This window comes from Pseudophryne corroboree, chromosome 2, assembly GCF_028390025.1.
Source record: "Pseudophryne corroboree isolate aPseCor3 chromosome 2, aPseCor3.hap2, whole genome shotgun sequence".
Taxonomy (NCBI): Eukaryota; Metazoa; Chordata; class Amphibia; order Anura; family Myobatrachidae; genus Pseudophryne; species Pseudophryne corroboree.
Genome location: NC_086445.1, coordinates 922,866,474 through 922,879,261, shown reverse-complemented (window position 1 = coordinate 922,879,261; position 12,788 = coordinate 922,866,474). Strand labels below are relative to the sequence as shown.

Below are 12,788 nucleotides of genomic sequence, written 5' to 3'. Positions count from 1 at the left end.
ATGACTTACTCATCAGATACATGGGAGAAAGATGTCAGAGTTGGTGAGTGGGAAGGGGAGGGGTAGCAAGGGATGGGTGGTGGCTGGTTGCTGGTCTGGTGGGATGTGATGTCCTGACGTATGGAGTCAATCTTGGATGTAAAATAAGTTGCAAAGTCAAGAGCAGACAATGAGGATGGGAGAGGCGGTGGTAATGGGCAGAGGAGGAAGTTCACAGTGGCAAAGAGGCTCCGGGGGTTAGAACACTGGGTAGAGATGCAAATTTTGAAGTATGATTGTTTAGCGAGGGAAAGGGCAGCACTGAAGGATGAGAGCATACATTTAAAATGGAGGAAGTCTGCCTTAGAGCGTGATTTCCTCCACTGTCGCTCGGCAGTACGTGAGCATTTTTGAAGATATCTGGTGCATTTGGTGTGCCAGGGTTGAGGTGTTGATCTGCAAGGGTGAATAGTGGTTGGTGGAGTGACAGCATCAAGAGCAGAAGTAAGAGATGCATTATATAGGGATGTGGCTTGTTCAGGGCATGAGAGAGAGAGAATAGGAGAGAGAAGTGAGTCGAACAGGGAGGATAAGGATGAGGTATCAATAGCCTCAATGTTACGCTTAGTGATGGTAGCCTTAGGAGGGAGAGATGGGGAAGCGGAGATAGATAAGTTGAAAGAGAGCAGGTGGTGGTCAGAGAGGGCAAAAGGGGAATTGGAGAAATCAGAATATCGCAGCGGCGAGCGAAAACCAGATCCAGTGAGCTCCCGTTCACATGGGAGGGTGAGGTGGTCCACTGGGAGAGACCAAGTGAAGAGGTGAGGTTAAGGAGTTTAGAGGCAGGAGATTTTGTGGGGTTATCGATAGGGATGTTGAAATCACCTAGGATAATGGAGGGAATGTCAGAAGAGAGGAAGTGAGGTAGCCAGGAAGCAAAGTTGTCAAGGAATATGGATGAAGCGCCAGGTGGACGGTAGATGACAGCAACTCGAAGATTAGTAGGCGTATCGCATAGACATCAAATGTAGAGAATGTAAGGGATGTTTCTGGAGGTATAAGTTGGTATGTGTAGCTAGAGGATAAAAGGACCCCAAAACCACCACCATGGCGACCCCCTGGTCGGGGTGTGTGTAAGAATGTGAGGCCCCCAGCAGAGAGAGCAGCAGGTGAAGTGTCATAGGGAGTAATCCAAGTTTCTGTAATGGCCAGGAGATGCAGGGAGTTGGAAATGAAAAGGTCATGAGTGGGGACCAGTTTGTTGCAAACAGATCTGGCATTCCAGAGAGCACAGGATAGGGGGGTAAGAGTTTGTGGGAGAGATGTCAATGAGATTATCATGGTTGCTGTAGCGTTAAGGTAAGATTAATTTGGAAGGAATGTATATAGAGGGTGAAATGATGGTGCTGGGTCCTTGGCTAGGAAGGGAGGCTGCAGGTGTGAGGCATGGAGGGAGTGCAGTATGATAGTAGTGGAGGAGAGGTGAGGTGACAGGCAGAGGGAGAAATCGGGGTTGAGTGGTGGGGTAGAGAGCCTGTGAAGGGGCAGAAGTAAATTGCAATAGGGAAACAGAAGAGGAGGGGAAGGGAAGCATAGGGGAGTATGGGAGACAGAGAAGAGGAGAGAGGATGAGATGTAGGAGACTGGGAGAGAAGGATAGAGGTGGTACCAGGAGACAGAATAAAGGATTAAGAAGACAAGGATTAATGGGGGCTTTTCCCAGCCTGGCCATAGTGTGGATGGGGTAAATAGTGGTAGTAAAAATAGAATAGGAGGAGGAGTGGTGGCTGAATGAGAGAGCAGTGGAATAGCAGAAATAAAGACGATTTGCAAGTATTTAAAATGTGGTTAATGTCTACGGGTTAACAGTAAGGCAAATGTTTTGCTGATGTAAGATGGAAAATTACACAGTGTTTGCAAACAGCAAGTTGGTGTTCCTTCATTAACTATGCTTCTCAGTGCAAAATTTCCAGGGTCCGAGTAAAAATTGCATTACAGGTGTTTTTTGCAGAAAGTGATTGTATAGTTTCCTGAGTCAGTGAGGATTGGAGAATATTAGTAGCAAACATACATTTGTAGTTGGGATGCAGTCCAAGTAGTGTTGGCCTTTGCAGACGACATCCTTAGAAACATTCATCCTGTGATAACTTTCATCCCAGACTGATTCAGTAAAGGCTTATTCAGCCAGACTACACATAATGAGGGTAATTCCAAGTTGATCACAGCAGGAAATTTTTTAGCAGTTGGGCAAAACCATGTGCACTGCAGGGGAGGCAGATATAACATGTGCAGAGAGAGTTAGATTTGGGTGGATTGTGTTCAATCTGCAATCTAAATTGCAGTGTAAAAATAAAGCAGCCAGTATTTACCCTGTACAGAAACAAATTAATCCACCCAAATCTAACTCTCTCTGCACATGTTATATCTGCCCCCCCTGCAGTGCACATGGTTTTGCCCAACTGCTAAAAAATTTCCTGATGCGATCAACTTGGAATTACCCCCAATATCAAGACCAACAAACGTGTTTGTAACCACATTGATTTAGACCCATCCCTCGCCCATCACACATTTGAAGCAATAAAACTTAAACAAATGGTGCGTGGGGATGAGACCATCAAAGATTCCCCAAATAACTTATAATAAAACCAGCTTAAATCTGTTTATAACATTAAATCAACTATTCATTACCTATAGCTATGCAATCATGGTATTCAATTGTGATCATCAGCAGATGCAATACAACTTGCTGGTATGTGTAGTTCCACTATTCATTACCTATAGCTATGCAATCATGGTATTCAGTTGTGATAATCAGCAGATGCAATACAACTTGCTGGTAAGTGTAGTTCCGCTAATTCATTACCTATAGCTATGCAATCATGGTATGCAGATGCAATACAACTTGCTGGTAAGTGTAGTTCCACTTTTCATTACCTGTAGGTAAGAGAACAATGAGATTTTGAAGTTACTTCATAGTCCTTTGCATATTGTTCATAAATTTATCCAGAATAAGTCACAGACGACATCCTTAGAAACATTCATCCTTTGATAACTTTCATCCCAGACTGATTCAGCCAAGGCTTATTCAGCCAGACTACACATAATAGCAACTGGTCTGAATCAAATGGATTGGATACCAATGCATGTAATCTCCTTTATTGCAGGTGAAGGTGATGCGTTGCCTGGAGCACCCCAATGTGCTGAAGTTTATAGGGGTGCTGTACAAGGACAAGAGACTGAACTTCATCGCAGAATACATCTCAGGAGGCACCCTGCGCAGGGTGATAAAGGGAATGGTATTGAAATGTCTATTTTTTATTTGTTGCATAAAAGCAGATAGAATAATGGAAATGTATTCTATATAGTATATATTTTTAGGTGCAGTGTTCTAGGAGAAAGCCTTTATATTCACATACAGTATAGGGACATTTAACCTACAATCACTTGTGTCTTAAATGATTCCACCTTTGTATGCTAATATGTAAATTAATCTTCCTTATCTGAATTGTGGGTTTCCTCCCTTGGGGCCTTTTCCACTGTGCTGTTGGGATTTACGTTTGAAATCAAGTCCCCACAAATTAGACCCAGTGTGTGAGCAGCTTGCTAGCAGAGCGCTAGGTCAGCTCCATCTTTTGTGAACATAGCACTCTGCTTGCAGCCAACTCTCAGTTTGGGTCCTTCTTTGTAGGGCCTCCATTAAGGACCCCGAAAAGCAGGATGGATCTTGGTGTAGCCACTCCCACAATTTAGGTAAGAGAAAGCAAGAGGACTGGGAATGGGGAAGTGGGATACTTTTTAAACATGTCCAGGAAAAGGTGGAATCATTATTTAAAAAAAATGCCATGCAGAGTATGTAGCACAATTTCTTTTTAAATCTCTTTATTGGGAAAATAAACATGGCATGGAGTAAGGATTTACAACTCCATGAGCAAGAGACGTATCCAGGGGCATTAGAGATTGTTGTCAATAGATTCAATACAAGAAGGGTAATATTAATCAACTTGTAATACTAAAAATGCACAGGGAAGGGCATGTGGGCAGGGGCGTAGCCAGAACTTTGTCGGCCCCATAGCAAAATTTTGAAGGAGCCTCCGTCCCAATGCTTCTAGAGAGACGTTTCTCTGCAGCAGTTGTTCATTTTATGCCCGATAATAGTGCATAGTGCCCTAGTTCATTTTCTGAACGATAGTAGAGCCTTATTTAATGTTATGCCCCATAGTAGTACCCTAGTTTCTTTTATGAATTGCAGTTGTGCTTAAGTTCACCCTATGTCACATTTCAGAGCTGCCAGTACACATTATGCAGCGCAGTACCCCCAATTCACATTGTGATATATAGCGCTCCCCATTCATATTGTGCCTCATTATAGTGCCCCGGTTCATATTATATAACATTAAAATGACCTCAAGTTCATTTTATACCACACTACAATGAGCAGGTCCGTTGGCATACCTAGATATATTGCAGGCCCCAAGGAAAAAGTTTGAAAGGACCCCTACGTACCACCCATTAGCGAAAAATGTATATAACACATGTAACTGTGACAGGGAAGGTGGGCCCCTCTCAGCTCTGGGCCCCATAGCAGCCGCACTGCCTGCACCTATTGTAGCTACGCCCTTGCATGTGGGGTAAGTAACAAGTTAAGGTAGTGAAGGGAAATAGAGACTGGAAAGGAGGGGACAGTTACGGGGATAAAGATGGAGAGGGGGTGGGGGTGGAAAAGGGGTAAGTGGAACCAGCCAGGAATAATACAATCTTTTTTAATGTGTGCCAGGTCTTAGATATGCAATAACTATGGGCAAACAGCATGTCATATGCAGTACATTGCCAAATGCCTTTATGTAGTAATGTCCAGGTTCAACAGCTCACAGTGACGCGGGTCTCTCTCTTTATCTGCAGGATGCTGACTGTCCCTGGAATCAGAGAGTCAGCTATGCCAGAGACATAGCAGCTGGAATGGTGAGTTATTAATCTATATGGTACATGCACACATTACAGCACACCTGAGTCCAAGATGTTTTATCTACTGCATGCCATTCCCATCTGGCCGTCAGCCACTGTAATGCTTTATAGAGAATTGTTTGTGAGTTATGTTTCTTTATATAAGAATGTGACCCAATATTTATAAAAATGTATTTTCCAGACCTACCTCCATTCTATGAATATAATCCACCGGGACCTGAATACTCACAACTGTCTTATACGAGAGGTAAGAGGGTCTGAGTACCAAATCTGACATAAAATGAAAATAGAAACCTTATACCATATGTAGGAGTTGTACGCAAATTCATTTCCAGCTGCGATCCCGTACGCAGATACTCAGCGGGATGTAATGGTGTGCAAGTTTGAACAAATATGCAAGTTTAGCGCTAAACTCGCACATTTTGCAAACTCGACCAATGTAATTGGGTACAGGAACATGCAAACTCGCATGTTTCCTGCAATCCCAAAACTCGCAATGGCAAAATTCGCATCCAGATGTTTTGCCATTGCAGACATACAACTCGGGCAATGTAATAGGGTGCGGGTTTACAACTCGCACCTAAAACATTACCAAAATCCTGCCAACAAATAGACCAGCTTCTGGCAGGCAAGTTTGGCGGAAGCATGCACAAAATTGAAAGTAGTAGGCACAACTGTGCTATCCCCTTATGTTGCCCAGTGGTATAAGACGATCAGATCACCCTTGGATCTGAGACTTAGGAATGTGGATGAGTGGGACGTAATACCACAGAAGGCGCTAGGAGTTTCTAAACAATTACAACAGCTTAAAATGCAAGGCAGTGAAACGATTTAATGATGCGCAATAAAACACAATCAATAAAAAACAATCAATAAAACAAGATGATGCAAATGAATCCTATCTGTAATAAAAAAGGACTATTGCAGGACCAAAAGTACAGAGTCTTATGGGGTATTCTTACCCGGTGACAAAGAAAGGAGCCGCTGGTGTTGTTTAGCTGGATGCTTTTCCGGATAAGCACTCCAGCTAGGCTCCAAAGCTTAGTTGCCGTAAAGAAGAATCCCCTTTTGGTCCTTGGTCACTGCTGCCAATGCGTTTCGAGCCTTTTGTGTCTCTTGCTCAAGGCAAGAGCCACAAAAGACTCGAAACGCATTGGCGGCAGTGACACTCCCCACCCTCCCCCTCAACTAGTCAGCTTTGGAGCCTAGCTGGAGTGCTTATCTGGAAAAGCACCCAGCAAAACACCAGCGGCTCCTTTCTTTGTCACCGGGTAAGAATACCCCATATGATTCTGTACTTTTGGACCAGCAATAGTCCTTTTTATTACAGACAGGATTCATTCGCATCATCATCTTGTTTTAGTGATTGTTTTTTAATTGATTGTGTTTTATTGTGCATCATTAAATCGTTTAATTGCCTTGCATTTTAAGCTGTTGTAATTGTTTGGGAACACCTAGCGCCTCCTGTTTTATTACGTCCACGGAAGCATGCACAGATCAAATAGATCCGTGCATGCTTCTGCCTGTAAAGTGCTGAAACAAATGGGAAAAAATAAGATGTGGTCTCCCCCCCCATAAGCATAACCAACCCGGGCTTTTGAAACAGTCCTGGTTGCGAAAATACAGGGAAAAAATTGTGTAGGTGCTCCCCATATTTTTTAAACCAGCACCAGGCTCCACTAGTCAAGGAGATAATGCAACAGCCGGGGGACACATTTATACAGGTCCCTGGGGCCGTTGCATTAACCCCCCTCCCCCCCTTCCCTCAACTAGTCAGCCCTGGCCAGGGTTCCCTGGGGGAGTTGGGGTCCCCCCAATAATGCGATCACCCAAGGGCCAGCGATGACGCCCGGCCAGTCCCCGCCATACGTGGGCTGTGGATGGCGGGCTGATAGCCAGTAATTGTAAAAAATATATATACTAAATATTGTCTTTTGCTATTGAATTACAGGTCCCAGCACGTGTCTTTCTTCCCCCCCCCCCCTTCCTTGCCTGCATGCTGGCACTTGGAACTTGAACCACAAGTACCAGCATGCAGGGCATTAAAGAGCCCGCTGGTACCTGTAGTTCTACAGCGGAAGAAATATTACAATAAAGATAAGACACGCACCTCATGATAGTAGTAGTTTAATACAACACAATTACACACTCACATATACTTACCTACTGTGCCACGAAGCCCCTTGGTCCTAATTTTCTGCTGCGGGGTACACTGGGCTCCACAAGGATAGACATTGGGGTGTAGAGTAGGATCTTGATCCGAGGCACCAACAGGCTCAAAAGCTTTGACTGTTCCCAAGATGCATAGCGCCGTCTCCTCTATAACCCCACCTCCCTGCACAGGAGCTCAGTTTTTTGTAGTTGGTGCTGCAGATAGCAGGCATTTAACAGAAGGGCTGCTCCTGGCAGCCCTAAGAAGAGCTTTTTTGTGAGAAAAGTGAAGACTACAAGGGCTGCAGCAGAGTTTAGATGTCATGAGACATTCCTTGCTGCAGCTCCATCACTCCCCAGCGGCGTGGACACTCCTGTGTCCTGGTTGCCGGGTAACTACAGCAGGAGGCTCCGGTTTTCTTCTCGTTAGACACACACGGCTAGGGCTCTCCAGGATCGCGTGGCCGCGCTTCGGGAGGTGGTAAGTGGGTCCCGTTCGTGGGACCCACGCTTTATCGCGATCCGGCGCGGCCGGTGGGAGGCGGGCCGGCACGCTGGCGTGGACACTGTGACACTACAGGCAACCCCACTAGGCCACCAGGGTGCGGGCACAGGTCGGTTTCTCTTATAAACCGTTTTATACAAGCCCATAGTACCGGTAGTTATGTCCAGCAGGGGGGATAGGGCTTAGACCTGTAGCCCCTCCCCCAGCCCCAGGGCGCCATTTACAGTAAATGTTCCCGCCCTGGAGCTGCATATCTCTCTCTCCCTCACTCCCAGTCAGTGTTTGGGCCCCATTTCTCTCAGCTACACTGTTCCTGGGACTGCTTGGGCAAATCCTCCTTTGTAAAGCCGCCTGACAGTCAGCCTTTACAAGACACTTAACTATCACTGTCTAAGCGACATGTAGAATACTTAAGAAAGAGTGCATTTAGTCAGGGTTATTTGGTACAATTTCCCTGTGATATACATCCAGTCTTTACTGTGCAGTGTTATATCAATTGATTACATAGCTATATATAAGCTAGTCCAGTGCAGTATTATTGCTTGTCATAACGTCTGCATTGTACAAAATGTGACTATATGTGTGTGCATTGGCCTGCTGTGTGACTTCCATTTCGTGTTTCTCACTCAGCTTGCTATCCCTATATTCTGTAACCTGTGGGGGCTTGGTGCGTCAGGTTTATTAGAATATAATATAGGATATTCACAAGATATACTTTTCTTATATTTTTCTCTGTGATTTTAGTCACTGTTTCTCTCCCGATTCCCTGTTATGGCTGACTACACTGTGCAGGGGTTTGGGTAAGAGGTATTGTGCTGCTGACAATTTGTACTGTGTTACCTTATACTGCAAGTTATAACATGTCTGCTTATGAGGGTAACGGTTCTGGGGCTGAACACATTGGCAGTTGTGCTGAAGCCGCAGATACCTTTGAGGAAAATATTGCAGCTGAGAGTTCTGGTTCTGGGGGTTCCTTGCCCCCCAGTGGGACTGTGGCAACGGGGGTCCAAAATGACCCGCCGTGGGCTACTTTCTCCACACTACTGAATATGCTAGTTACTAAACTAACGCCCCCTATGGGACCTCCTATGCCGGTCCAACCGTATATGGTCCCCGCGGTTAATCCGCCGTGGGCAGATAATTTGTCCGCTCAGTTAAAGAAATTGAACCAGTCACTGACTACTAAAAAGTCTGACCCTCGCTCGCCTAAGACCAAGGGGTCCTCTAAGCGGGCCATTACTTCCTCACAATCCACTGCTGTCACTGACACTTTGTCTGATGAAGATGGCGTTAACACTGACCCCACAGATTCTGACACTGATAATACTGATGGGGATAGTAGTTCACAAGTGGATGTTCCTGATCTATTGGAGGCTATTAAGTTGTTTCTACAAATTACGGATGATCCCGAGCCATCCGTTCCTCCTAAGAAGCCAGATAGATTCAAGCGTCAGGAGGTGGTTAAACAAGTTTTACCTCATTCTGATCACCTGGTTGATATACGTCAGGAATCCTGGGAAAATCCAGGTAAGAAGTTCGTGCCTCACAAGAACCTGCTTGCTATCCCCTCGTGCCAGAGCTGTCTAAAAATTGGGAGACACCTCCTCCAGTGGATTCGCATTGGCAAGGATGGTGGTTTCCTCAGCTCTACCTGTCACTACTGTCACGTCTCTGAAAGAGCCTACGGATAAGCGTGTGGAGGGTTGTCTGAAAGCGATCTACACCCTCACGGGTGCTGCGCGAAGGCCCACTATTGCAGCGACATGGGCTGCAGAAGCGATTGAAGCATGGGCCCAAGAGTTGGAAGCTGAAATCTCTTCTGACCATGCTAGACAATGCTTGTCATATATTGTCACAGCTTCTCACTATATTAAAGAGGCGGCTTCTGATGCCGGTGTTCTGGCAGCCAAGGCTTCTACTACGTCAGTTCTGGCTCGCCGGATATTGTGGCTGAGATCCTAGTTTGTGGATCTGGATTCGAGAAAAACCCTGGAGGTACTCCCTTTTAAGGGAGATATCCTGTTCGGAGAGGACTTAAATAAGATAGTGGCTGATTTGGCTACTGCCAAAACAGCCTGTCTGCCAAGTACTGCTCCTTCTGTGCCAAAGGCTAAAAGTACTTCTTTCGTCCTTCAGGTAAAGCAAAAGGACAGGCGTACCACAAACAGGCCCGCACTTCCAAACCTAGTAAGCCAAAGCCCAAAAGAGCCTGGGCTGCCCGTCAGCCAGCTTCCAAGACCGATAAGACTGCCGCATGACGATAAGACCGATAAGACTGCCGCATGAGGGTGGGGGGCCGGCTTCTAGGGTATACCCAGGAATGGTTTAAGACCACTTCAGATGCCTGGGTACGGGAAGTCGACACTCGAGGTTACGCCATAGCATTCAAAAACCGTCCCCCTCATCGATTTTGCCTGACAGACGTCCCTTTGGACCAGACAAAGGCAAAGACTTTTCATTCGGTGGTGCAGACACTCCTGGAAACAGGAGTGGTAGTACAGGTGCCCCTTGCTCAGAGGGGCCAGGGGTACTGTTCTCCGCTGTTTCTAGTCCCGAAACCGAATGGGTCCTCTCGGCCCATTCTCAACCTCAAGGCATTGAACAAGTTGGTGAGAATCTCCAAGTTCCGTATGGAAACCCTTTGCTCTATTGTTCTGGCCTTGGAACCTGGGGATTATATGGTCTCCCTGGATATACAGGATGCTTACCTGCATATTCCTATAGCAGTGTCGCATCAGCAATACCTGAGGTTTGCGGTTGGCAACCTCCATTACCAGTTTCGGCCATTACCTTTTGGTTTAACCACGTCTCCGCGAGTCTTCACCAAAGTTATGGCGGTGATGACGGCGGTACTCTGCCGTCAAGGGGTCAGGATTCTACCGTATCTGGACGACTTGTTGATCCTGGCAAATTCCCCAGAAATTCTCCAACGTCACCTAGATCTGATTGTCCGGTTTCTGCAAGCCCACGGGTGGCTCATCAACTGGAAGAAATCCTCCCTGGTCCCTGCTCAGAGCATGGTGCACCTGGGAGCGCTATTGGACACTCACAACCAATGGTTGTTCTTGTCTCAGGAGAAAGTCCTGAAGCTTCAGGACAGGATTCGTTGCTTCCTCTCTCGTCCACAAGTGTCGATACATTCGGCTATGCAGGTGCTGGGCCTCATGGTGTCAGCGTTCGACATGGTGGAGTATGCTCAATTTCATTCTCGTCCCCTCAAGAGGCTGATCCTGGCCAAGTGGGACGGCCTGCCTCACCGGATCAGGTCTCACATGATCTCATTGACTCCGGAGGTCCGCCTGTCACTGGCCTGGTGGCTCCAGGACCAACGATTGTGCAGGGGTCGTCCCTTCTGGATACCCGACTGGGTCCTGTTGACAACGGATGCCAGCCTAAGGGGTTGGGGAGCGGTGTTTGAGCAACACTCCCTTCAGAGTCGGTGGACCAAGGAGGAGTCTCACCTCCCGATCAACATTCTGGAATTGCGGGCGGTCTTCAACTCATTGAACCTGGCCCAGCATTTAATACAGAACCGTCCTGTTCAGGTACAGTCGGACAACGCCACCACAGTGGCTTACATAAATCAAGGCGGCACTCTAAGCCGTTTGGCAATGAAGGAAGTCTCACGGATTCTTCAATGGGCGGAACGCCATCTACCGGCCATATCGGCAATATTCATTCTGGGAGTCCTGAATTGGGGAGCAGACTTTCTCAGTCGTCAGGACGTACACGCCAGAGAGTGGGGCCTCCATCCAGAAGTATTTCAACTCCTAGTGGAAAGGTGGGGCCTTCCAGACGTGGATCTGATGGCGTCTCGACACAATCACAAGGTTCCGGTCTTCGGAGCAAGGACAAGGGATCCTCAAGCAGCATTTGTGGATGCGCTGGCGGTACCATGGAAGTTTCGGCTGCCATACGTGTTCCCTCCGGTGTCACTCCTGCCCAGAGTAATTCGGAAGTTCAAGCAGGAAGGAGGAATCCTGCTTCTCATAGCTCCAGAGCGTGGCCCAGACGGCACTGGTTCTCAAACCTTCAGGGCCTCTCGTCAGAGCGTCCAATTCTACTTCCACAACGCCCAGATCTCCTCGTTCAGGGCCCATGTGTCCACCAGGACCTGGCCCGGCTGTCTTTGACGGCGTGGCTCTTGAAGCTTCCGTCTTGAGGGCTAAAGGGTTTTCTGAGGCGGTCATTCAAACTCGGATTTACTATAGGGTCTGGTATTCTTACTTTGTTTGGTGCGCATCTAACAATTATGACGCTTCCAAGTTTAGTACAGCCAAGCTTTTGGCTTTTCTTCAGCAGGGCCTAGACTTAGGCTTGCGTCTGGCCTCCCTCAAGGTTCATATTTCTGCCTTGTCAGTGTGGTTTCAGAGAAAAATTGCGACCTTACCTGATGTTCATACCTTTACTCAGGGTGTGTTGCGTATCCAACCTCCATATGTCCCGCTTGTGGCTCCTTGGGATTTGTCGGTGGTTTTGGAGGCGTTGCAAGAGTCTCCGTTTGAACCTCTGATCTTAAGTGGCTTTCCCTTAAGGTGGTGTTTCTGCTGGCTATTGCCTCTGCTAGAAGAGTGTCGGATTTTGGTGCCTTATCTTGTAGTTCCCCATATCTGATATTTCACCGTGATCGGGCGGTTCTTAGGACTCGTCCCGGATATTTACCTAAGGTGGTTTCTTCATTCCACCTTAATCAGGAGATAGTGGTTCCGGCCCTTGTCTCTCCTGATTTGTCTTCCAAAGAGCAGTCTTTGGATGTGGTACGGGCTCTCCGTATCTATGTGAAGAGAACTGCCTCTATTAGGAAATCTGATTCTCTCTTTGTTTTGTTTTGTTTGGTTTTCACAAACGTGGCTGGCCTGCTCACAAGCAGACTTTGGCCAGATGGATTAGAATGGTGATTGCGCATGCGTATGTGAAGGCTGGTCTGTCAGCTCCTGCTCACATTACGGCCCATTCTACTCGGTCTGTTGGACCTTCGTAGGCGGCCCGCCGTGGTGCAACCCTTGAACAATTGTGCAAGGCGGCTACGTGGTCCTCAGTGAACACGTTCATAAGGTTCTATGCCTTCGATACTGCCGCTTCTCAGGATGCTTCCTTTGGACGCCGGGTTCTTGTGCCCGCTACAGTGCATCCCCTCCCATAAGGAACTGCTTTAGGACATCCCCAATGTCTATCCTTGTGGAGCCCAGTG

At 47.0% G+C, this 12,788-nt stretch overlaps 1 protein-coding gene across 2 annotated transcripts in view; it reads left to right on the top strand.

Moving 5' to 3' along the window:
• The window catches only part of LIMK1 (LIM domain kinase 1), a 255,805-nt gene that overhangs the window by 227,150 nt on the left and 15,867 nt on the right, over positions 1 to 12,788 (top strand). For both annotated transcript variants that reach the window (XM_063956172.1, XM_063956173.1), the window contains 3 exons: positions 3,144 to 3,275; positions 4,879 to 4,938; positions 5,123 to 5,188. In XM_063956172.1, coding sequence (XP_063812242.1) covers positions 3,144 to 3,275; positions 4,879 to 4,938; positions 5,123 to 5,188 — 258 coding nt within the window. The remainder of the gene's footprint in view (positions 1 to 3,143; positions 3,276 to 4,878; positions 4,939 to 5,122; positions 5,189 to 12,788) is intronic.